Source organism: Pantherophis guttatus, chromosome 6 (assembly GCF_059756535.1).
Source record: "Pantherophis guttatus breed Tessera chromosome 6, ASM5975653v1, whole genome shotgun sequence".
In the NCBI taxonomy this organism is placed as follows: Eukaryota; Metazoa; Chordata; class Lepidosauria; order Squamata; family Colubridae; genus Pantherophis; species Pantherophis guttatus.
The window spans coordinates 100,790,687-100,816,512 of NC_142068.1; the positions used below are offsets into that span (position 1 = coordinate 100,790,687).

At 41.4% G+C, this 25,826-nt stretch overlaps 1 protein-coding gene across 1 annotated transcript in view; it reads left to right on the plus strand.

Annotated features, from left to right (window-relative positions):
* Positions 1-25,826, plus strand: part of SH2D4B (SH2 domain containing 4B) — a 173,825-nt gene that overhangs the window by 80,204 nt on the left and 67,795 nt on the right. Inside the window, exons 4-5 of the mRNA XM_087872341.1 lie at positions 2,395-2,542; positions 20,723-20,933. Coding sequence (XP_087728467.1) covers positions 2,395-2,542; positions 20,723-20,933 — 359 coding nt within the window. The remainder of the gene's footprint in view (positions 1-2,394; positions 2,543-20,722; positions 20,934-25,826) is intronic.

Genomic DNA, 25,826 nt, shown 5'->3' on the forward strand with positions numbered 1-25,826 from the left:
TTTCTTGGAGCCACTGACCATCTCTCCTCCTGACATGCTCAGAACTGGTTCATCCTCCTCCAAGCTGACATCTGGAGAGATATCTGGGGAAATGTCCGGGGAAGTTATCACAGTATCATGGTCTGGTATGACCATGGTTATTCAATTGTCTATATTTGCCTTTCCAATGTCCCAAATCATCACTTAAATAGCACAGGTTAGCTGGTGGTAGATCATAGCACAATGCTTAAGATTCCTGACAATAAAATTCTTTGAGAACAGCATTGTAGAAAGAGGAATTGTCAGGATTGCCATCCGACCACTTCATCTGTGCTTTGCTTTGCTAGCATCCTGCCATAAGTCAGGGGAGGGGGCGGGGGAAGGAAGATCCCCTAGGAGTGGGATGACAGGAACCAGAAGTGCCAAACAGAGAAAAGGGCTGAATGATCCAGACACAGGCGATTGGTAAGCAGAACTCTTATCAAAACAACTAATTTAAGCTTCTTCTTTTTTTGAATCAAGTTTTATTGATTTCCCCCCCCACATTCACCCACATCTTTTTTTGAACAGAGTATTGGCCATATCTTACCTTATACAATTTTTCAAGTTCAAATACATTTTACTCAATTACAATTTTTGCCAAAATCTTCCTGTTTTCCCTATTTTTTCTTTAATTCATATCTCAATATTTCTATATTTATTTATATAAACAACATCTTCATTTGTTCTCAAATTCTAATTTTCCTGTTTGTTCACATTTATTCTCTTTTATTTTTAAACAATTTCTTCTTTATTTTCATATATTCATATGTGTATTCGGGTTTGCCTTTCTTCCATTTCTTCTTTTTTGTTATACAGCAATCTTTCTTCTCAGTCTCTTCCCTCTCCCTCTCTTCCTTCCTTCTTACTTCCTTTCCCTTTTCTCCTGCTCCTTAGTACTTACCCTTCCTTTCTCCTTCTCCTCCTTTCTTCCTCCCTGACTAAATCTCTCTCCTACTCTGATTTCCTCCCTCCCTCCCTCTCCTCTTCTATCCCTCCCTCTCCTTCCCTTCTCTTCCATCTCTTTACTTCTTCTTCCATCTCTCTCTATTGCTGTATAGATTTTCAATTTAATATTTTCACTATGGTGTCCAGGCAACCCCTACCTTTCTTTCATTTATTAAATATCTTTCTCAAAATTCTTCTTATCTTTTTAATTGTTAACAATATATATTTATAATTCACATCTTAATCATTTCTAATTGCACCCGATCTAATTAGTTCTTATTTTAAACTTAATTTGCCTTCTTTCCCTTTTTTGATTACATTTCAAATATATACTTTAAAATATTACAATTTATTACAATTCCCCCAATTAAATTTATTCATATTATTACAACTTAACATTTTATAAACCTCCAATACTGCAATTAAAAGTATGACAATTCTTGCAATTTCTCAAATTTTCAATAGAGCATATTTAAAACATAAAACATAAAACATAAATCTTATTTCATTTACTTCATACATCTCTATAATTTCCCATCATTTTAAGTCATTTAATTGGTATCACTATTTTATCTTTCTTCTAACATTCATCTTATCTGTTAAATCTTACAATTCTAAATTTATTCCCCCTTTCATTACTTTCTCCCTTTCTTCCTTTCTCCTCTTCTATTTTTTTCTTTTTCTTTTTCCTTCCTCTTCCTTTCTTTTGTGTTTTAAGATTCTGAGCTCTCCTATTCTGCCCATTATTTCTCCTCTCTCTTTCCTTTTTCTTATATTTCCATTGTTAATCCATTTCCATTGTTAATACTTGTTTTGTATTTTAAAGTCATAAAATCTTTTGTTTTGCCCTTTATTTCCCTTTATTTCCCATCTCTTTTCCCTCTTTCTTGTACTTCCACTGTAAATCCCAGTGTAATCATTTAATCTTTTTATATTTTTTCTATTTGACCCTCTTTTCCTTCCTTGTTTCTTTCCCTTTTTTCTATATTCCCCATTATTAATCCCCCTGTAATCTTTAATATTCTCCCTTTTATTATTACAACCTATTTCATTGTTTAATTTTCCATAGTTACTCTCTTTGTTTTTGTCTTCTTCTTCATTGTTGATCTCTCTTTCCTGTTTTTCATTGATTATTTCCTTTTTTAGCTTCCATGTATTCTAGCTAATTTAAGCTTCATTGGACAATAGCACAATGGGGGTGTGGGGCAGGAGAAAGGGGAAATTTAGTCAGTTTACACAGAACCTTCAGATCTGACTTTTCTTATGCTTTAACTACTTGTATACTACTACTTAAAAGTATACCTTTTGCTATGAATGGCATCAAGGGTCTTTCTTTCCTAAACAACCAAGCTGGGACAGGTCTGACAGGAATTTTTTTCATGTGCTTCTACCTCCTTCCCAAATTTCATATTCTCCTCTTACTTTTAGAAAAGAGAAAAAGAAGAGAGGCAAAGAGGAGAGGAGCAGATTCGAAAGCAGGAGGAACTCAGAGCTCAGGAGCTATACAGGAGTCTCAAGGAGGCCCAGCAACGCAGTAAATACAGTGAGAAGGAAGACCATGAATGGAAAGAACAGTGTGAGTAAACCTGGAACTTTGGAGGATTTCAAATGAGGCCAAGATCTTCATGCAGCCTGAACAAATACTATATGATGTATGAATTGAGTCTTCCTTGAAGGAAAACCCACAGGTCTCAGGACCTTTCTCCACTTTGATGAGTTGAAGTGCTCTTCAACTTGCTTGGTCTCCATCCTTCAGTAGGCACAAAATAATGCCAATTTTTTGTACCCATTCTGTTCCTCTTATCTTCAAACTTTGAAGTCCCTTAACTTTTCCCCAAGATAATAAGTGACAGAACTTAACAATTTCCACTGTGTTGGAAAAAGGCAGGAAAGATTATTTTATCTCTGCTCCAGTTACGAATGACTTGAACCTATCTCAATTCCGAGCTGGGGATGAAGGCAGGGACATGGGGATGGATCTTACAATCATTTATGAAAACTAAGCAAGAAAAGTAACTATCTGTATGGTAAGCATAAGTAAATGTAATCTGAAAGTCCCATATTTTGCAATGAGTGTCAGGTCCCAGATATTTCTACAGGGACACTGGCATTTTGGTGGTAGGAAGGGGGGGGGGAATGGAGCAGTGATGGGTTCCTCCCGGTTCGGCCTGGTTCTCCCGAGCCAGTAGCGGTGACGATATGTTGTCACCGAACTGGTTCTGCCCCCCTGTGCCTCCCCCACCCCCCGCATTATTCTTACCTTTTATTTGGCCCCACCCCCAATCTATTGCTGCCTCCTGAGTCCCAGCTGATGGCTAGAGGGGAAAAAAACTGTTTAAACTCTTGCCGCGGGGGTTCAAAGGGCTGCCTACAGCTGATCAGTGTTAAAAGAAAACAAATGAGTAGACCGGTGCCTGCAAAAATACATGAGTAGATCAGTGCCTGCAAAAATAAATGGGTAGACTGGTGCCTGCAAAAATACATGAGTAGATCAGTGCCTGCAAAAATACATGAGTAGATCAGTGCCTGCAAAAATAAATGGGTAGATCTGTACAGCTCTGTAAGCAGTTAAAAGCCTGGTAGAGCAGTACCTCTGCTAAATCCTAAATAATTGTCACATGACCATCAAGCCACACCCACAAAATAAGCCACGCCCACAGAACCGGTAGTAAAAGTTTTTAGAACCCACCCCTGGAATGGAGTGATCTGTATATGAAGTTTCTGTTTCTGTTTCCCTGCAATGATGTAGTGTGGGAGGAGTTTGGTTAGCATTGCTTTAAATAGCTGGTCTTAAGTGAGAGGCTTCAGTTTTTGCCTAGATCTCTTGTTATCACAAACCTTTCAATAAAAGCTCCTTTTGGAACAATAAGAGTCCTGCTTCCTTGGGAAGATTGGAGAGGCAAGACCTTAAATTAGGCAAGAACTGCAAAGGATTTGAAAATTATCTCTCATTTTCTGTGATATACCTAGAATTCTGGGGTGTTCAGGGATTTGTGGTTTTAAACATTTATTTTAAAGAGCGTTTGAACTAAATTTATCCACTGAGAGTATCTGTATATACAGTGTGTGTGTGTGTGTGTGTGTGTGTGTGTGTGTGTATACATGCATACATGTATGTATGTACATTGCCTTTAATGTGGGCTTGGATTTATTTATTTATTATTTATTTATTAATTTAATTTATATACCGCCCTTCTCCCAAAGGGACTCAGGGCGCTGTACAGCCAGAATAAAACACACAGATATAAAATTTAAAAAACAATTTAAAAAATATTAAATAGTTTGCCCCATATCTAATTAAAATAAAAACTACCCGTTTTAAACATATAAAATTAAGAATTGACAATTAAAAAATTTAAAAAATTTAAAAAATTAGTCCAGCCTGGCTTGTTGAAATAAAAGCGTCTTAAGGGCCAGGCAGAAGGTGCGTAAGTCGGGAATCCTCCGCCTCTCGGGGGGGCAATTTGTTCCAGAGGGCAGGAGCCCCCACAGAGAAGGCTCTCCCCCTGGGGGTCGCCAGCCGACATTGCTTGGCCGATGGCACCCGGAGGAGCCCTTCTCTGTGGGAGCAACTTGGCCGGTGGGAGGCTATTGGTAGCAGCAGGCGGTCTTGTAGATACCCAGGTCCATAATCACCCACACGGCCACATTCTGGACCAGTTGGAGCCTCCGGGTGCTCTTCAAGGGGAGCCCCATGTAGAGAGCATTACGGTAGTCCAGGGGGGAAGTGATGAGGGCATGAGTGACCATGCGTAGGGAGTCCCGATCCAGAAAGGGACACAACTGACGGATCAGGCGAACCTGATAAAAAGCCCCCCTGCCACGGCCATCACATGTTCTTCTAAGGACAGCTTTGCATCCAGGAGAACACCTAAGTTGCGAGCCTTCTCCATGGGAGCCAACGACTCATCCCCAATAGTCAGAGATGGCATCAACTGACTATATTGGGACGCCAGAAGCCACAGCCACTCAGTCTTGGATGGGTTGAGCTTGAGCCTGTTTCTCCCCATCCAGATCCGCACGGCCTCTAGACACCGGGACATCACTTCAAGGGCATCATTGGGGTGGTCCGGGTTGGAGATGTACAGCTGGGTGTCATCAGCGTACTGGTGAAACTGCACCCCGAAACCACGGATGATTTCACCCAGCGGCTTAACATAAATGTTGAACAGAAGGGGTGAGAGGAGTGATCACTGTGGCACCCCACACATAAGGCACCTCAAGGTTCGACCTCTGCCCCCCTGTCAACACAAACTGCGACTGGTCAGAGAGAAAGGAGGAGAACCACTGCAGCACAGTGCCTCCCACTCCCAACCCCTCCAACCGGCGCAGCATGATACCATGGTCGATGGTATCAAAAGCCGCTGAGAGATCTAATAGGACCAGGACAGAGGAAAAACCCCTGTCCTGAGCCCTCCAGAGATCATCAACCAATGCAACCAATGCCATTTCCGTGCTGTACCCAGGTCTGAAGCCCGACTGGAATGGATCAAGATAGACTGCTTCATCCAGGTACTGGGGAAACTGTCGCACCACCACATTCTCAACAACCTTCACCACAAAGCGGAGGTTGGAGACTAGACGATAATTCACTAAAGCAGCCGGGTCCAGAGAAAGCTTCTTGAGGAGGGGCCTCACCACCGCCTCTTTCAAGGTGGCGGGAAAGCAACCCTCACTCAAAGAAGCATTGATAATCCTCTGGAGCCAGCCTCATGTAACCTCCCGGGAAGCCAGCACCAGCCAGGAGGGACACGGGTCCAATAAACATGTGGCCGTGCTAAGTCTACCCAGAATCTTGTCCATGTCTTCAGGAGTCACCGGTCAAACTCCTCCCAGATAACACTCTCAAAACCTTCCTCCATCACCCCGTCTGAACCTATCCCATTGGAGTCCAAGCCTTCCAGAATTTGAGTGATTTTGTCCTGCAGATACTATACAAAATCCTCAGCTCTACCTTCCAAGGGGTCTTCCCGCGCTCCCAGATGGAGCAGGGAGTGGGTCACCCTAAACAGGGCAGCTGGGCGGTTATCTGCAGATGTGATAAGAGCGGAAAAGTAGTTAGACTTTGCCGCTTTTATCACCACTAGGTAGGTCTTAATATGAGACCTCACCAGTGTTCGGTCAGATTCGGACTGGCTGGCCCTCCAACCACTCTCTAGGCATCTTTTCCGGTGCTTCATTTCCCTCAGCTCCTTGAAAAACCAGAGAGCCACCTGGGATCGGCACTGGGTCAGAGGCTGCAAAGGCACGATGAGGTCCAAAACTTCAGTGGCCACCTTATCCCAGGCGGCCACCAGGTCTTCAGCCGCATCATGGGCCAGAACCTCAGGGAATGGCCCAAGCTCTGTCTGGAACCTATCAGGGTCCATCAGGCACCTGGGGTAGAACCACCTGATTGGTTCCGCCTCCCTGCGGCAAGGTGTAGCGGTTTGAAGGTCAAGTCGAAGGAGAGAATGGTCTGACTATGACAAAGGCTCGATCACAATATCCCCTATATCAAAACCATTCTGCCACTAGCCAGAGACAAAAACCAGGTCCCGTGTGAGTGGGGCCATGAACTAACTGGGTCAGGTCCATGGCCGTCATGGAAGCCATGAACTCCCGAGCCACCTCAGACCTTTCACCGATAGATGGCAGGTTGAAATCCTCCATGACCATAAGCCTGGGGCCACCTCGGCTATCCCGCTGAGCAGCCCAGGCAAGGCCACCACCATGTGGTAGGGAGCCAGGTACATGACCAGCAAGCCCATCTGGCCCCCACGGCCCCATTTCACAAGGAGGGACTCACATCCAACTATCTGAGGCACAGTGGCCTCCCTCAGACCAAGACCTTCCTTAATAATAACCGCCACCCCCCCCACCCCTCCCGAGACCTTGGCTGATGGAATGCGCGGAAACCTGGTGGGCACATTTCAACGAGGGGGACCCCCCCTCCAGGCCCAACCAGGTCTCCGTAATACCCGCCAGGTCCGCTCCTCCCTCCTGAATGAGATCACAAATGAGGGGGGCTTTATTTACCACGGACCTAGCGTTGCACAATATCAACCGGGCCCTGAGGATCTGCGCAACCCAGGGAACAAGAAGAGCATTGGGGGCCGGAGTGCTCAATCGCTTGAAGATAGCGAGTGCACACTCCCCTAACATGATATGGCCCCCTGCTCCCGCCATGTCTGCCCCTCCCACACATAGCACCGATGGACCAGCCCTCATTGGTATGGAAACTAGCCCCCTCCTCGACCCCTGACCCCGCAGCCCCAGTCACATAGCCCCCTGTTGGACTAGGCCCAACCCCTCGTGGGTTACCCCCCAAACCCACATTCATAAAACCCACTATCACCCTCCCAGAACCCCTTAAAAATTTAACAAAGGACACAGCTAAAAAACCCCACAGCTGCATGCAAAATGAATGCAAAATGCATTGGATTTCTCTGCTGGGATTGTGTTTAACAGTGGAAACATGAAATGTAATTTTATAAATAAATGCATATCATTAAGAAATATTTGTAATTATGCAACTAAATGCTGTTAGTCTAAATTCCAATTCCCCTCCCTTCTAATGATTTTTAGAAGGGATCGGTACCTGCCCTAACCCTAACCCTAACCCTAACCCTAACCCTAACCCTGTCCCTGTCCCTGTCCCTGTCCCTGTCCCTGTCCCTGTCCCTGTCCCTGTCCCTAACCCTAACCCTAACCCTATCCCTATCCCTATCCCTATCCCTATCCCTATCCCTATCCCTAACCCTAACCCTATCCCTATCCCTAACCCTAACCCTAACCCTAACCCTAACCCTAACTCTAACCATCCGTCCATCTATCTATCTATCTCTACAGAAAAGAGAAAAGAGAGAAAACCTTGTTACAGTTTTTTAAAACTTTGAGAAATTCCAGTAACACCTTTATCTGATTCATATAAAAATATGCTTGTTGAATCATTCAGGGTGGGGTTCCCTAACTCAATGCCTACAAAAAATGTTGGACTCCAACTGCTGTCATCCCTATTCCATCACTTTTGGAGAGATGCAGATTAATAAAAGGTATCCAGGTTGATGGAGTATCCAGGAGAAAATTTCCAGGTTGATGAAAGGTATCCAAAAGATGGTATCCGGGTTAATGAAGGGCTTTCAGGAGGTTTCTAGGTTGATGAAGAGTATCTAGGAAAAGGTTTCCAGGTTGATGAAGGATACCCAAAAGCTGGAATCCAAATTGGGTTTTTTCCCCAAATTTTTTATATTTTTTTAAACATAAAACACATCATTTTAGAGCAAGGGTTTGGTCCGGCATAAAATGAGTACAATTATTCACATTCCCTCAATCAATTTTGTTCCAAATTTTATCCATTTACATCTTTAAAAAAAAGAAAAAGAAAAAAGAAAAAAAAACCTTATTCTAAACATTTATCATTCTACTATTACACCCAAAATTCTAAACAATAAACACTGTTCTAAAACTTTATCATTTTAACAATCAATATTTCATATATATTCCTCAATCCTAAAACCCATTACCTCAAATCTATATTTTACTTCTCTTAAATGACATCTAATATCCATAATCTTGACAAAAAGTATTTTCCTCCTCTCTTAAAGTCATTTCATAAACAATCAACATTTCCTTCTATAGTTTATTACTTCCAGAATACTTTATTTTATTTATTTCAAGTTTATTCTCATATTTTATTAAATCTAATTTTTAACTGGTTCATAGTTTAAATATCTATTTCCCAGCTGTATTTTCCAATACTCCTATCTGTATTTATTTAAACTGGTTCACAGTTTAGCTACTATTCTCCGGTAAAATCTCTTCCACTTCCTCCTAAATTTATTTTTTAGCTGGTTCACATCTTAATCAGCTGCTTTCCAGCAATGCTTTCCTCCACTCCTTATCTTAATTATTTTGGCTGGTTCACAGTATAATTTTAACTGCACACCAACCTTCTCCTTAACTCCTCCTAAATCTATTATAAAACTGGTTCACAACTCAAGTAGTTGCCTTCCAGCAATGCTTTCCTCCACTCCTACCCCTATTTTTAACTGGTTCACAACTTTATTTCAATTGATCCCCAGGTATAGTCTCCTCCACTCCTAACTTTTTATTTTTAGCTAGTTCACAGTTTTGCTTTAACGGTTAACCAGCGTATGCTTTCCTCCACTCCTAACTCAATATTTTGGCTGGTTCACAGCTTTGCTTTAACTGTTGACCAGCGTATGCTTTCCTCCACTCCTAACTCTTTTTTTTTTATTTTTAACTGGTTCCCAGTTTACTTTAACTGTTCTCCAGTATGATGCTTTTCTCCACTCCTACCTTATTTGTAAAACTGGGTCACAGCTTTGCTTTCACTGATCTCCAGAGTCATGCTTTCCTCCACTCCTAAATTCATTTATTTAACTAATTCATAACATTTATCTCTTATTCAGTTGTTTAGCTGCAAATTGTTTTGGAATATGTTACCAATATTGTTTTCCAATCTATTCTCCTCCGTATCTCTTACCAATTTAAGATAAAAGTATATTTCAAAAAATATCTTATCTCCTATTCTCTCTTAAGTTTTCTCCCATTCCATGCTTGTTTCTTATTTTCAATAGGAAACATTTTGAAACACTTTAAAATCAATTTTTTATGTTTTTTAATTCTATAAATAATTCTTTTTAACATCCAACGCCTTTAAAAGTAAATATTTTCTTCCAGATTATTAAATCTGAAAGTAGTGCTAGTTAAAAATTCAAAATTTAAAAGGGCATTAGAACACCCAAAAATCATGTTTTTCTTCAATCATTTATGCTCTTATTTCTTAATCAAATTGTTTATATATTTATATGAAAATAATAATAGAAAAAAAGGAGAGAGTAATAGCAATAATTTTAATAATTACAATAAAAGAAACACGCACAAAAATAAGGCAACACTAAAAAGGAGAAAAAAGGAAAAAGGAAGAGAGTAGAAATATAACAAAAGAAGTAAAATGGATTTTAAAAAAATAGAGGGGAAAAGAAATGAAGAAAAGGATACTACAAGAAAGAAATAGAGAGAGAGCATAGAGAAGGAAAAGAAAGAAAGAAAAAAGTATCTCCTAGCATTATTCAACCACCCAGAAGCTGTTACATTCATTTAAATCAAAATATAATATTTTCTTGTCTTGTTACATAATTGTCACTGCGTTATTTTATTTGCCAGCTGAACTCATCATTTCTGGACTGTCAGACTCTCCGTAGCTTGCCAACTTCTTATCAGTAAGCTACGTGTTTCCGTATCCACCCACATTCCTTCACTTGCTCTTCACACACTCTTTCCTTTGTTCTCCTGCCAGCAAGGTCCGGCTTGGACCGGCAGGAGACTTTGCTTGCCAAAATGTAACAATTAACTTTTCTTAGTTAGTGAGGTGTTTTATTTTCTTTATAACAAATAAATGAGTTTTATTAGAAACCTTTCCTCGTGTTTCTTTTCGGAATATTGCAAACAAGGATAAGCCTCGATTCATCTCCTCTAAACCAGGGTAATTAGTCCCAGAGCCAAACAATGGGATTAATAAATGCCCTGACAATAATATATTCCATTATTCCTTTCTCCAGTCTGTCCAAGTATATATCTTTTCCATTTCAATGTCATCAAAGTTATAAGTTCTACAAAGTTGATTCTGAAGCTATTCCATATATGGTATCATCACGTCCTTCTTCTATTGCCACACCCTTCTTTTATTGCCATGTTTATTAGTTCAGTTTTCATTGTTCCATTTAATTTCTTCTTTCTAATCTTCAATAAATCCTCCAGTGAACAGATTATGTATCCTAAGTCAAGTTCTCTGAGTCTTTTCCTCAAAATAGTCAAGTTTAAATAACAAGCAACAAAGTTTCTCTTTTCAAGTAACAAGCACCCTGGAATTCACTTTCCCTTTTCAGCTAGCAATCATTTTTATCCGTCTCCGTTTGTCTTTTCCCTTTGCTTTTGAAGGCATAATTATTTCCTCTTCTCCTTCCTCTCTCCCAAACATAGTCCAATCTCATTTATCCACCAAAAAGTAAAGAAAAAATATATCCAGATCTGTAGTCAAACATTTCCAAAAAGTCAGTAATTTATATTATCCACCAACAGGTCCTTTGTCTTTGTGTCCCAATAGTTCTCAGCCATTACCAATTGTAATTCAGCGTTTGTGGGCAGTTCCTGCCTGGGTTGATGTCCATTCACCTGGCATACAAACTCCTGGCTCTGCTCTCCGCTTCTCCACCTCTCCTCCTATGCATTCTTGTATCCTGGTTGCCGTGGTCTCAGGGCAGCCGCCATGGCCACCGTTCCACCGCTGTCGGCACAGAGGGCAAGCCTCTGGCCCGGAGGAACCTGCCCATTCCTCTTGGCTGTCTGAGGGTCCCTCTCTATTCCCCCTGTCCCTACAGGACAGGGTAGGACTGAAGACCTACCGATGGGGGCTTGACAGATGGGGTTTTCGCGGGGCTCCAAAGAGCCTGCTAATTCCCCGTCTGTATCCCCGCGGCGTCAACTGGAAGTCCAATTTGTTGATAAAGGCTATCCAGGTTGATGAAACATATTTTTATTTATTTATTTATTTATTTATTTATTTATTTATTTATTTATTTATTTATTTATTCTATTAGGCTTATATGCCGCCCTATCTCCAACAGACTCAGGGCGGCTCACAACAATAAAACCACAATCCATAATGCAAGTTAAAATGCCTAATTAAATCAGATATAATTAAAAACCCGTAAAAACCCCATCAGTCCAGGCCGAGGGACTCAAATAACCAAGTTTTTAATTCGCGGTGAAAGGTGTGAAGGTCAGGGGCCAGCCGAAGCCCCAAGGGAAGTTGATTCCAGAGGGTGGGTGCACCCACAGAAAAGGCTCTACCCCTGGGGGCCGCCAGCCGACATTGTCTTGCTGACAGCACCCTGAGCAGGCCTTCCCTATGGGCGCGAACCGGGCAATGGGATGTTGTTGCTGGCTGAAGGTGGTCTGCCAAATATCCTGGGCCTAAGCCATGTAGGGCTTTATAGGTCATCACCAGCACCTTGAATGTCACCCGGAGGGCAACCAGTAACCAATGCAGGTCGTGCAGGAGGGGTGTTACCTGGGAGTATCGGAATTCTCCCATCACAACCTGCGCGGCCGCATTTTGCACTAGCTGAAGCCTCCGAGTGGTCCTCAAGGGCAGCCCCATGTAGAGAGTATTACAGTAGTCAATACAGGAGGTGACTAGTGCATGGGTAACTGTGCGTAAGGCATCCCAGTCCAGGTAGGGGCGCAACTGGCACACCAGATGAATCTGGGCATATGCCCCCCTGGTCATGGTCGTTATATGGTCTTCTAACCTCAACCGTGAATCCAGGAGGACACCCAAGTTGCGTGCCCTGTCTACAGGGGGTAAAACTTCACCCCCTATAGCCAGCGATGGAACCTCCCACATGGACCAAGATGCCGGTACCCACAGCCACTCGGTCTTGGCCGGGTTGAGTCAAAGTCTGTTCCTTCCCACCCAGACCCGTACCGCTTCCAGGCACTGGGTCATCACATCGAGGGCATCACTGTGCTGGTTCAGGGTGGATATAAAGAGCCGAGTGTCATCAGCATATTGATGGTACCTCACCCCGAAACCACAGATGATCTCTCCCAGCGGTTTCATATAGATGTTGAACAGAAGGGGCGAGAGAACTGACCCTTGGGGCACCCCAAAAGTGAGGGGCCTCCAGGTCGATCTCTGCTCCCCTGCCAACACCACTTGCGTTTGACCCGAGAGGTAGGAGGAGAACCACCATAAAACGGTGCCTCCCACTCCCAACCCCTCGAGGCAACGCAGCAAGATACCATGGTCGACGGTATCAAAAGCTGCCGAAAGATCTAATAGGACCAGAACAGAGGAATAATCTCTGCCCCGAGCCCTCCAGAGATCATCCACCAGTGTGACCAATGCCGTCTCCATGCTGTACCCGGGCCTGAAACCCAATTGGTATGGGTCAAGGTAATTCGCTTCATCCAGGGCCAGCCGGAGCTGATGTGCCACTACACTCTCAACAACCTTCACTAGAAAGCGGAGGTTGGAGACTGGACAAAAATGACTCAAAACGGCTGGATCCAAGGCCGGCTTCTTGAGGAGGGGCCTCACCACCGCCTCCTTCAAGGCTATCCAAAAGATAGTATCCAGTTGGATGAAGGATATCCAAAAGTTGGAATCCAGGTTGATGAAGGGTTTTCAAGAGAGGTTATCCAGATTGATGAAGAGTGTCTTTTGGCATAATTCTTGCCACACCTTCTTTAGTTAGCATCTCTGGGCTGTGTCTGACCCAGGTTTATGCCTTCACACAACCCAAGAGATGATGGCTGATTTTTCCTATGTCCTCCTCTCCCCCTCAGTTCTACAGCCAGCCTCGGCAGTCAAGAAGATGCAGAGCTGTTAGTGGGCCTTAATTTGCTACTTTGTGCTGTCAGTAGAAGCCCAATTTATCCATGAGGGGAAGAGCTGGTCCCATCAGGTCTTTCAGCTTTCAAGTCAGCTGCTCTGTTCAGTGCTGCCAGGAGTCAGAAGGGGTGGTGTTGGACTGAGTGCAGCTACTGTGGGCAGTGAACGTTGCAGGGATATTGAGGATGCAACTAATTTAGTTAGTGGATAGAATTTCTAAATGAATGAGGATTCATCTCATCCCAGTGCTACCGACTGCCAAGTCAATAGGCGAAGCGTTACTAATTTCGGTGTTCTGCTTAATTCACTGCTGTGGTTCTTTTTTTGCTGAGCCAAACAAGTAATAACATTGCTTTCTTCTAGGTAATTGAGATAAACCTTTTAATCCTCTTTTTTTTTTAAAAAAGCGACTTTTAAAACGCAGAAACTGTCTCTCTTCTGAATTTCCATCTGAGAACTCCATCAACCAGGTCAAAATAAGATCTATCTGGTGCATTACTTGGACAATGGCCCCATCACATACCTTAGCTTTCTTCAAGCAGGTGTGATGACTCTGGTGGCCTTTTTCTTCTTGCTTAACTTAGGATCTAAACTACAGTGGAATTGCATTCTGTGAATGCAATGAAAATTCAATTTCGCTGTCACAACTAATAACCACAGAAAAAACTGCCTTCCATGAATTAATCTACCCCCCCCCTTTTAAAAAAGGCAAATGAAATTTGAATGCTTGGGAAGGGAGAAAAGGTTTACTCTTTCCCTGAACTGTTTATAACTTCATAAATATCTCTACTGCTCTTTCACCACAATCAATTTGTTTCTTCTAAACAATTATGCAGACAAACAGAAATAAAATTCTCATCATCCTTATATTCTGTTTTCAAAAGTTCTTTTGCTGCAGCAACCTTTTTTTCCAGGAGTTCAAAGTCACATGCATACTGTCTTCTCTTTCTCTCCTGTGGGGCAAGTAGAAAATGGATGGAAACTAATCAAGGAAAGAACCAATCTAGAAACTAAGGAGAGATTTCCTGACAGTGAGAACAATTAATCAGTGGAACGACTTGCCTTCAGATATTGTGGGTGCTCCATCACTGGAGGCTTTCAAGGAGAGATTGGAAAACCATTTGTCTGGGATGGAGTGAGTCATGCTTGAGCAGGAGATTGGACTAGAAGACTTCCAGGATCCCTTCCATCTCTGTTATTCTGTTTAAAATAATTAGCTCAAAGTTTTCTAGGGAGCTTCCATAGCTAAGGAAGGGTCTCCTCAATGCAGTTGACACTTTTAATTCCATCTTATCTCAGCATTCCAGAAAACTCCCCAACTCCAAGTAAAACCCTGAAGCAAGCATTTTTCAAAGTTCTATTTACTAGAATAGGTAAACTGGCACATCTGAGTGTCTGGGTTTTCCCTCAGTAAATCAAAACCCACAAAACCATCCCCTCAGTCCTCAGCCGATCACATGCTCCAATCACCATCCATCCCATCTCGAGACAGCACTCTGACCACTCCTTCTCCAAATGCAGAATTGCCCTGACCTTGACCAACAGGAAGAATGCTATTATGTCTACTTTACTTTTTATTTGATTTATATACCGCCCTACTCCCGAAGGACTCAGGGCGGTGAACAGCTAACAATAAAATACATACATACAAAATTTAAAAAGCAGAGATAAAATCGAATTAAATAGTTTGGCCCAGACAGATTTAAAACCCCAATCAATTTAAAACAAATTTAAACTTTGAATATTAAAAATACTAAAAAATATTTAAAAATATTAAAAATGTTTAAAAAGAGGGAGAAAGTTAGGCCAGGCCCGCCTGGTGAAATAAAAAGGTCTTTAGAGTGCGGCGGAAGGTGCACAGATCCGGGATCCTCCGTATCTCCAGGGGGAGCTCGTTCCAGATAGTAGGTGCCCCCACAGAGAAGGCTCTCCCCCTGGGGGCTGCCAGTCAACATTGTTTGGCCGACGGTACCCGGAAGAGCCCCTCTCTATGAGAGCGTACCGGCCGGTGGGAGGCTATTGGTGGTAGTAGGTGGTCCCGTAAGTACCCAGGTCCTGAGCCATGGAGCGCTTTAAAGGTGGTAACCAAAACCTTGAAGCGCACCCGGAAGACCACCAGGAGCCAGTGCAGCTCGCGCAGGAGGAATGTTACATGGGAATGCCATGTCGCTCCCATTACCACCCGTGTGGCCTCACTCTGCGCCAGTTGGAGCCTCCGGGTGCTCCTCAAGGGGAGCCCCATGTAGAGAGCATTACAATAGTCCAGGTGGGATGTGACGAAGGCATGAGTGACCGTGCTTAAGGAGTCCTGATCCAGAAAGGGACGCAACTGGTGAATCAGGTGAACCTGATGAAAAATCCTCCCGGTCACGGCCGTCAAGTGCTCTTCTAAAGATAGCCGTGAATCCAGGAAGATGCCCAAGTTGCTACAGACAACCCCTCTACTAAATCTCCCCTCCTACTTTCCCACACATGAGAAGCAGTGGTGGGTTGCTCCCGGTTCACACTGGTTCTCAAGAACCGGTAGTAAAAATTTGTAGTAGTTCCAAGAACTGGTAATAACATTGGCTGGCCACGCCCCTGAACCGGTCCCTGGCCCAGTCGCTGCTCGCTTACCCCGCCCACCTTATCAGAGGCTTTTTTTTTTTACTTTTAAAAGCATTTTTTCTACAACCTCTTTGGACGAAAAAATGCTTTTAAAAGTAAAAAAAAAAGCCTCTGATGATCCCGCGGCTCAGCTGGGAACGTCAGAGGCTTTTCAAAACATGTTTTCTACAACCTCTTCAGCCGAAGAGGTGCTAAAAAAATTATTTGAAAAGCCTCTGACAATCTCAGCTGAATTGCCTGATTGGCAGAGGCTTTTCAAAGCATTGTTTCCTGCAACCTCTTCAGCCGAAGAGCTGGTAAAAAAAATGCTTTGAAAAGCCTCTGACGATCCCAGCTGAGTTGCCTGATTGGCAGAGGCTTTTCAAAGAATTTTTTTCTGCAACCTCTTAAGGTTGTAGAAAAAAATGCTTTTAAAAGTTAAAAAAAACGTTGGCTATGCCCACCAGTCACATTACCCTCCCACCAAGCCACACCCACAATATAAGCCATGCCCACAGAACCAGTAATAAAAAAATTTAGAACCCACCGCTGATGAGAAGGTGGCAGCATGGAAGCTTCCAGCCTAATATGGCTTTCAAAACTGACACCTTACTTATCAGTGAGGTAATACTGATGCTGGGATCACAAAAGGCCAAAGCTTGCATTTAGGCAATGTGTTCTGAACATGGAAAGCCAAAATAGGTCTTTTTGTAAAAATTAAAGCCAACTCACCTCTTAATTGCAATCAGTTCTTAAACAGATACTTTGGTGTATTAATTCAGGTGCTGGACTGGAAGACTGTCTCTCAAGCCAGACTACCTCATAAGGTTTTGTGAGAAATTAGGAGGTTGGGACATTGTGTACTCATCTTGAACTGTAAAAAAATGAAGTTAGGAGATGGTGGTGGTGGTGATGATGATGGCTACTGAAGGAAAATTCAAGACAATTCCTAACAGTCAGCATCTGGTTAGAGTTAGATAAGGGTGAATGACAATCCAGGAGGATTGGACTTGGAGTTTGCTTGTGGCTACATAGGGCTTTCTAGGCTGATTCCCCTTTTCACTCCACCCCCAGGTTCTGCCATTTCTTCTCCTACAGCTACACAGGATTAGATTGACTTTTAATAACTCTGGTTACTCCTTACTCCTATTCTATTTCCTAGGTATGTGTGTTTGCTTCTCATGAGATCAATGAACAGTGTCACTGTTGACTCCCCAACATTTCAATGGAGTACAGGGAAGCACTGCTGCTGGAAACTGAGGAGAGGCTAAAATATTCCTTCTTCATCTGTAATCTCCTTTGTGCTCACTGGAAATGTTCACATGAAAGTGTATGTATGAGAGAGGAGGAGGAGAAGAAGAAGAGAGAAGAAAGCGAAGGAAGGGAGAGCAAGAAGGGTTAATACTCTGCTTGCAAGACTCATATCTCAATGTGACTCATTGAGTAATTTTGATCCAGTCAGTTCTCCATCCAACCCATTTCTCAGAGCTGGGCAAAAAGAGCTTTGAGCTCTCAGCTGAAAGATGGGGCTATCAATTCAGACACAATCATTTTGGGCATAATCAATATTAGCCATGAACTGCTTAAGTTTTCATTGGCAACCTCATATTTTTTCAAGAGTCAGGTTTTGTTTTATGGCTGAAGACAATCATACGATGCAATATTTGCAGCTAAATACAGTTCAAATCCAAATTATTTGTTGCAAGTGCAACTCATTCCCAATTAGCTACAGACCAAAGACTATTAACAAGCAAGCAGCTGGAGGAAATGATAAAAAAGGAAATGCTTATTAAAGGACCTCTTTATGATATGTTTCCCTGTGACTTGCAGCTCTTCAAAATAGTAAATGGAACCATAACATATGAACATCTTCTAATCTGTCCCAAATGATGCCATTTTTCTCAAATTCAGCCCTAAGAGCAGGAATTCATTGATGTCTTTATATTAAAAAATGCAGTTGGATATCACATCAAAGCAGTTCATAAAATTTGCTGTTAAATGGAACTAGAGCAATAAAATGTTTATGTACTTTTTTTTAATGCAATGCTTCCTTTTGGACATGAAGAAGCAAAAACGAAGGAGAAAGAATTTATTCAATTTATCCAATTAATTTTATTTTCTGGAAATTTAGAGAAGTTTAGGATGAGTGTCCCAACGGTGCATTTTTCAAGAGGCAACTGGACTTTCTTGTTTTGCTTTGAAGATGTTTTGCTTCTCATCCAAGAAGCATCTTCAGCTCTCTTGATGAGAAGCAAATCATGAGAAGCTCTCTTCTTGGATGAGAAGTGAAACATCTCCAAAGAAAAACCAGAAAATCTAGCTGTCTCTTAAAAAAGCACCTTTGGGACAACCATGACCTGGATGACTGAGAATCTCCATAGATATAGATTGAGTAATAGTTCTGCCGAGAAAAACATTTGAACTCACAATTTCACATCAGATATTATACATCCAGACTGCCAGTAGAAAGATCTGGAATAAAGGTGATCCAGCCAGAATGAAGAGATCTGAGTTTATAAAAGAAAGGATATAGCTCATGAAAGAAAGAAAGAAAGAAAGAAGGAAGGAAGGAAGGAGGGAGGGAGGGAGGGAGGGAGGGAGAGAGGAAGGAAGGAAGAAAGAAATTCTGCAAAGCATTTTCATTTTATTTTGCAATTGGTGCTCTCATCGATTAACTTTCCTTTACAATCCCAGATTATAAACTATCAACTCTGTGGAGAGGTATTTGAAATAGAGCTCGAAATTAGTTATTTCTGAACAAACTGACGATTGTTGGCCTTTGTGCATTGGGACCGACTCTTTAGCCCCATTTGGAGAGGCTTCAACTCCATCTTATCTGATGCCTGACTCAGTGGCTTTTTGAGTTTGATCTTACTTTGGGGGAACCTTATTTCCTGGACAAATCTTAATATGGTAGCTCAGCATATAGAAAAATAAAAATGAAATTTCAAGTTGTATTATTGCAATTTTATTGGTGATCGTATATCACTGGTTTGTTCATAGCATCCCGGATGCTTTTGATTTCTCAACCCTACTTAGTTATCAAGTCTGGGAAAGGCCAGTGATTACTGCTACCAAATGAGATTTTGCATATTTAATGATTTATTTGTATCCCACTGTTATTTTTATAAATAACTCAAGGTGATGGATGTATCCAACACACCATCCTCTTCCTATTTTCCCCAAAACAACAACACTGTAAGGTGGGTTGGACTGAGAGAGAATGAGTGGCTCAGGGTCACCCAGTTCGCTTTCATGCCTAAGACAGGACTAGAACTCACAATCTCTTGGTGATTGGTCCAAAGTCACCCAGTTGGCTTTCAAGGTGGGAATTGAACTCACAGACTCCTGTTTTCTAGCCTGATGCCTTAACCACTAGACCAAACTCGTTTTCTTGTGTCATCTCATATGTAGAGGTGAGCCCTTTGAAGTAGTCTAGGCAAGAAACCAAGTAACAAGTACCAACACTACCTTTATTGTAAGCTTACAGTTGTCAACTTGCAAAGCATTCCTGACCTGCTCTCGAGTTGCCATAGGCAGGGGGATGGGGAATCAAGCCTCGCAACTGCATCGAGGAACTTGCATTTCAGTCAAAACAAAGCACATTCCAGCTGGCAATGTCAAAGTCATCTCCAGGGGGACCCACAGTGACAAGAGGGAGTGACTTCTACAACCCGCAAAATTGCTTTGTTGGGGAATGTGACTAATGACACACCTTGGGGGGAGGGGGAAAGAGGGTCAGAGCCAAGATGTGAATTAAGTGAGGTCAGAGTTGGTTTCACTTGGTCTGTTCCGACATGACGCTCCTAATAAATAACTGGATTTCTTTTGAAGCTTGGCTTGAGGCTCATGATTTAATTAGGGCATTGGTTGGAACCCTGACAACAGTAACAACATCATACAAGCTTAAAAACAGTTCTATCCTTCCTTGCCTTTAATTTCCAGAGAACTCATTAGAGACACTTCCTTTTCTGTGGACTGAGATATCTCTTGTGTTTTTTGAGGGACTGAAGAACTCCATAACTTTAAAAATGTTCCCATTCTAACGTGCTCTAGAGAATGAAGTGGGCAAACTCAGTGTCTTTTTAGCAGGCTCCACTTAAGGTTTCTGACCTTGATCTTTCTTCCTCAGCTTCTTTCTTCCTCAGCATCTACCTTCCAGAGCACAGGTGGTTAATGTCATAGCATAATAGTATGTGTGAATGACCTTGGAAGATGGGGGGAAGAGACGCTGCCCATGGAACAATCAGATAAGGGGGAGGAGAACCCAAAGATGCCCAACAGACAGACAAAGACCCTCAAAAAGGATTCTCCTGTCAACTCGGAACCCTGACACCTCCCTAACTTATCAGGCTACAAAAATAGATGGTGAGAGGTTTATACTTTTAGGCTTCTTAAATTCTGTTAATGCAACCTTACAATAAAGTTGAATTAGCTCATCTACTCTTTTTTTTTTTGTCTGGTTTACTCGGGAAGCTGACATGTGACTTCACCTTGTTCAGAAAAGCTCCAGAAATCCAAACTTACTGCTTGATTGCCTTTCTCCACCTGGGCATCGTCTCCACTATGTGAAGGTGTTTTAGCATATTTTTTCTACCCAGAAGGCCAAGACATCTCTCATCTGATGGTTGCCTGGCCTGTAGCTTCTTCTCCTGCATCCTAACTTTCTTCTTACAGACCATTACAGTAGATAATGGAAAGGAAAAGAAAAACAAGGGAGATATTTATGATTCTTTCTTTCTTTCCTTCCTGTTGGCCTGCCTGCAGTACGTCGTTCCAAGGTGGCAGATGAAGAAAGGAGCCACAAGGCTCGCCAAGCTCGCGATGAGTATCGGAGGCACTCCTTACGGGCCATCCATAAAGGAAAAGTGGCTGATCTAAGTAGTCTGTTCCAGGCAGCTGGTTTGAATATCAAACAAGAAACCAAGCCGGCCAGTTCTTGCACCATCCCATCCTTGAATGTGGCAACACCAATCAGGTTGGTTTGTATTCCCATAAAGAAAAGTGGAATTTAGAATTGATTTCCCTATTTTATTCAGCATGGTCATATGGAATGGTTTTCCAATAAAAGGGGATTTCAGCTGAATAGTAGGAGAACTGCTGAGAAAGTAAGAGCTCAAAAGCTGAACAATTGGGAAGATCCTCTTTACTGACTATTTTCAATTGGGGCTGGATAGTCAAAATCAGGAACAGATGCATAGAGCGAAGGGATAAAAAAATGGATATCATCATACTCCATGATTGTGATCCTCACAGCTATAGGAGCTGTATATAGCTATATACAGCTATCCCAACTAAAACTATTCCAGGAAGCTGGGGAGTCTGTGGAACTAATCTGAGGGTTGCTTGCAAAAGTAAAAGGAAAGTTGGTCAATGGGTCAATGTACTTGAATAGTTAAATTTAAATGGACAGAGGAACTTAATAACATATTTGCTTGTATATTGTTGGATAGATCTATGTGGAGAGATACTCTATTGTTGTTCAGTCACTAAGTCATGTCTGGCTCTTTGCGACCCCGTGGACCATAGCACGCCTGGTCCTACTGCCTTCCACTGTTTCCTGGAATTTGCCCAAATTCATGTTCATTGCATTGATTTATAGAGTTATAGACAATGAGGACCTGATGCTGGACAACCAGTAGTGTGGATAGTGAAGGACAGAACACAACAGAACACAACAGAATAGAATAGGAAATATGGAATGGAATGGAATGGAATAGAATAGAATAGAATAGAATAGAATAGAATAGAATAGAATAGAATAGAACAGAACAGAACAGCTGGAAGGGACCTTGGAGGTCTTCTAGTCCAGCAGGAGAAACTATACCATTTCAGACAAGTGACTGTCCAGTCTCTTCTTAAAAACCTCCAGTGATGGAGCCCCCATGATTTCTGAAGGCAAGCTATTCCACTGATCAATTGTCTTCACTGTTAGGAAGCTTCTCCTTAATTCCAGGTTGTTTCTCTCCTTGATTAGTTTCCATCCATTGTTTCTTGTCCTGCCTTCTGGTGCTTTGGAGAATAATTTGACCCCCTCTTCTTTGTGGCAGCCCCTCAAGTACTGAAATACTGCTATCATGTCACCTCTCATTCTTCTTTTCTTTAGACTAGCCAGACCCAAATTCTGCAGCTGTTCTTCATATGTTTGATCATCTTAGTTGTTCTTCTCTGATAGTTTTCCAAAGAAAGATGAAAGAAGGCAATGTGGGGGGGGAGGGGGATCCACAAGTTTACTTCTGTTTAAGAATGGGTAGGACACAGTCAGTTTTGACTGGAGATTTAAAGGAAGAAGAGATGGTCCCATAATCAAATTCTGTGATGGCCACTTCAAGAAGCCAAGTTGCTGTGTTATGAAATAGGAAGCCGAGGAAGAGAGAGATGGCCCATCCATCTATTTCCAGTCTGCTTCCCTTCTGGATGCATAGATTCAAATGCCGATTCTGTCTACTTTCATCAATAGTTTAGATCTTATTTAAAAATAGGCACGTTGCTGCAAGAGTATTCATGTGTCAGCCAAGAAATGGCACAGGATGAAAGGGCAATAATGGAAGGACAACTAAATTCAAACATGCACTTCAGACAGGGAAAAACAATTAAGGTTGTTTTGTGAATTTTCAAAAGGGTCCCTATTAGGATGTGAAGGCAAAAAAGGTAGATGGGGCACTTGAAATATAACACTTAAGTATAAGGAAGAAGACAATGTCAACCTTCTTTCTTTTTAATTTTTTTATTTATATCATATTAAAAAAGAAATTGGACATGGTGCAACCATCCTGGCGTTATCTCCGCCATACACACTAAAGTATAACACAAGTATTTTATATGCTCAACATACCTTGCTAATTATATACACATATTTGACCCCTATATACCCTTATATTTACATATATTACATCATCTTTTGGTCTACACATCTTAGTTATTTCGTGTTCCAACTTCCATTTCTCAAATCCAACTATTGGTAAAATCTATTCCAAACCTCATAGTATTCTGTCTCTCCTTTGTTTTTTACTTCTAGTGTCAATCTATCATATTCTGCACAATCTAATATTTTCTTTATTATCTCCCTTTCTATAGGTATATTCTCATTCTTTCACTGTTGGGCATATATCATTCTTGCTGCTGTTATGATATGCAATATTAAGTATGTTAACCCTTTACTGTAATCTTCTGTTATGATTCTTAATAAAAATATTTCTGGTTTGAATTCCAATCTTTGTCCAATCATTTTTTCCAGCCACATTTGAATCTTTCACCAATACTCTTTTGCTTTTCTACATGTCCATCACATATGGTAGTAGGTGCCCAGTGTTTGGTTACATTTCCAACATTTCAGTGATAAATTTCTATACATTTTGGCCAATCTTGCTGGTGGTAAATGCCACCTACGTTTTCCTTGTATGATGTGGCCAGGGTTAATTTCCTATTCCTTTCCCACAATTTTTCCCACTTTTCCAGTTCAATACCTAAAAAAATTTGCCCATACCACCATTGTCTCTTTAACTTGCTCTTCCTCCATGTTATAGTCTAATAAGTATTTATACATCTCATTTTTAGTCCTCCTTTTTCATCTAGAATATCCTTGTATGTAACAATTTTCCCCCAATTGATAAGATTCGGATGAACCAACACTTCTAGACTGGAGAGCCAGATCAGTATTTTCATATAGTTCTGTTTTTTTATTTCATACTCCCAATAGGGACTGTCATATATAGTGTCTTTGGAAGTATTGGTGTGCCACTTGTCTTCCATACCAGAGGAATGCATGCCACCCTGCTTGAATATCATGACCTTCTAGTATTAATAATTTCTTGTTCCTTAAAGTTATCCATTCTTTCACCCAGGTGGTCGTTGACGCTTGATAATATAATTCCCAGTCAGGCAAATGAAACCCTCCTCTTTCTTTGGAATCTTGGTGTTATTTCAGTTTAATTCTTGACTTCTTCCCTTGCCATATAAATTTTGACACTATTTTATTCAAATTATCAAAATATTTTTTCTCTAATTTTATCGGTATGTTTTGAAATAGAACATTCATTTTTATTGCCGTATTCTGCCCATAAAGGAAAGTTGAATGGTCTTCCATCTCTCCAGATCTGTCTTTATTTGATTTATTAATTTCATATAATTGTCCTCCTTAATCTATGTATACCTTGCTGTCAAGTAAATCCCTAGGTACTTCATCTTTTTTGCTAATTGAATATTTATTCCCTTAGTCTGGGAACCTTAGATCGGCAACGTGTGGCTCTAGAGCAGTGGTTCTCAACCTTCCTAATGCCGCGACCTTTTTTTTTTTTATTGCAAAAGTTTTACAATTACATTTTCACCCCACTTTTCCCCCCAACCCACCCCTCACTCCCCACCCTAACCCCCCCCAAACCCCCCCTAACCCTCCCCCTCTGACTTCCACAAAATATAATCCCATCAAGATCCCCTTTTTTATAAAAACTTGAACCCCTCAAGCCCTCTTATAATTTTTTCTCTCTTCACAATTCATACACTTCTATTTTTATATAACTTTCAGTGAAAAGCAATTTGATACTTCCTAACTTGGTATTTTTTCTGCACATAATCTATCCATTTTTTCCATTCCCATTCATAAGTCTCTTGTGAGCGATCTTTTAAATATGCTGAAATCTTCGCCATCTCCGCAAAACTGGCCATCTTGAAAGTCCATTCTTCAATGGTGGGTAAGGCTTCATTTTTCCAATATTTACCTATCAATAATCTCGCTGCTGTTATCATGTACAATATCAACTTAGTTTCATCCAATGTAAAACCCTTTACTATACCCAATAAAAACAATTGTGGAGAAAATTGAATTTTTTTCTTCAAAACATTCTGCATAACCCACCATATTTTTATCCAAAAAGCCTTAACTTTCTTGCAATTCCACCAAACATGATAATATGTAGCATCTAAACTATCACATCTCCAACATTTTGGCTGAACATTAGGATACATACAGGATAATTTCTTGGGATCTAAATGCCATCTGTAAAACATTTTATAGAAATTTTCCCTCAAGTTCTGCAATTGTGTAAATTTAACATTCTGAACCCATATTTTCTCCCATGTTTCCAACATTACTGGTTCTGCAAAATTCTGTGCCCATTTAATCATACAATCTTTAACCAATTCAGTTTCTGAATCCCTTTCTAACAAAACATTGTAAAGCCTTTTAATATGCATTGGACCTTTCTCTTTTATATGTCTAACCAATTCTTCCTCATGCAACATAATACCAGTTTTTTGGTCCTCTTTCCATCTCAGTTGAAGTTGATTATACTGTAACCAAGTTAAGTTAATCCCTTCGTCCAACAGTGTCTCTAATGTCTTTAGTTGCCATCTGCCCGCATCTGTAAAAAGAACTTCTTTATATAAACCCCCCCGAGTGACATTATATTTGTATTCCACATAATATGACCAAGATCCAGCCATAACGGTATTTTATAATCCCATTTGAATCGGTGCTTCTTCCAAACTCTCATCAACGAATCTCTAAGTATATGGCTTTTAAATACTTTATCCACTTTGTTTTCATAAAATAAGTAAGCGTGCCAACCAAAATCAAGGTCAAAACTTTCTATATTCAATATTCCAGTCTTTTTCCTTCCAAACCAATCGCTTGCTTGAGTCAAAGCTGCTGCTTCATAATATAACTGTAGCCGCGACCCTTTAATACAGTTCCTCATGTTGTGGTGACCCCCAACCAGGGGTGGGTTCTAAATTTTTTTACTACCGGTTCTGTGGGCATGGCTTATTTTGTGGGCATGGCTTGGAGGTCATGTGACTGGGTGGGTGTGGCTAGCTGGTCATGTGACCGGGTGGCCATGGCTATGTGTATAGGGACTACTCAGAGGGCTGAAAA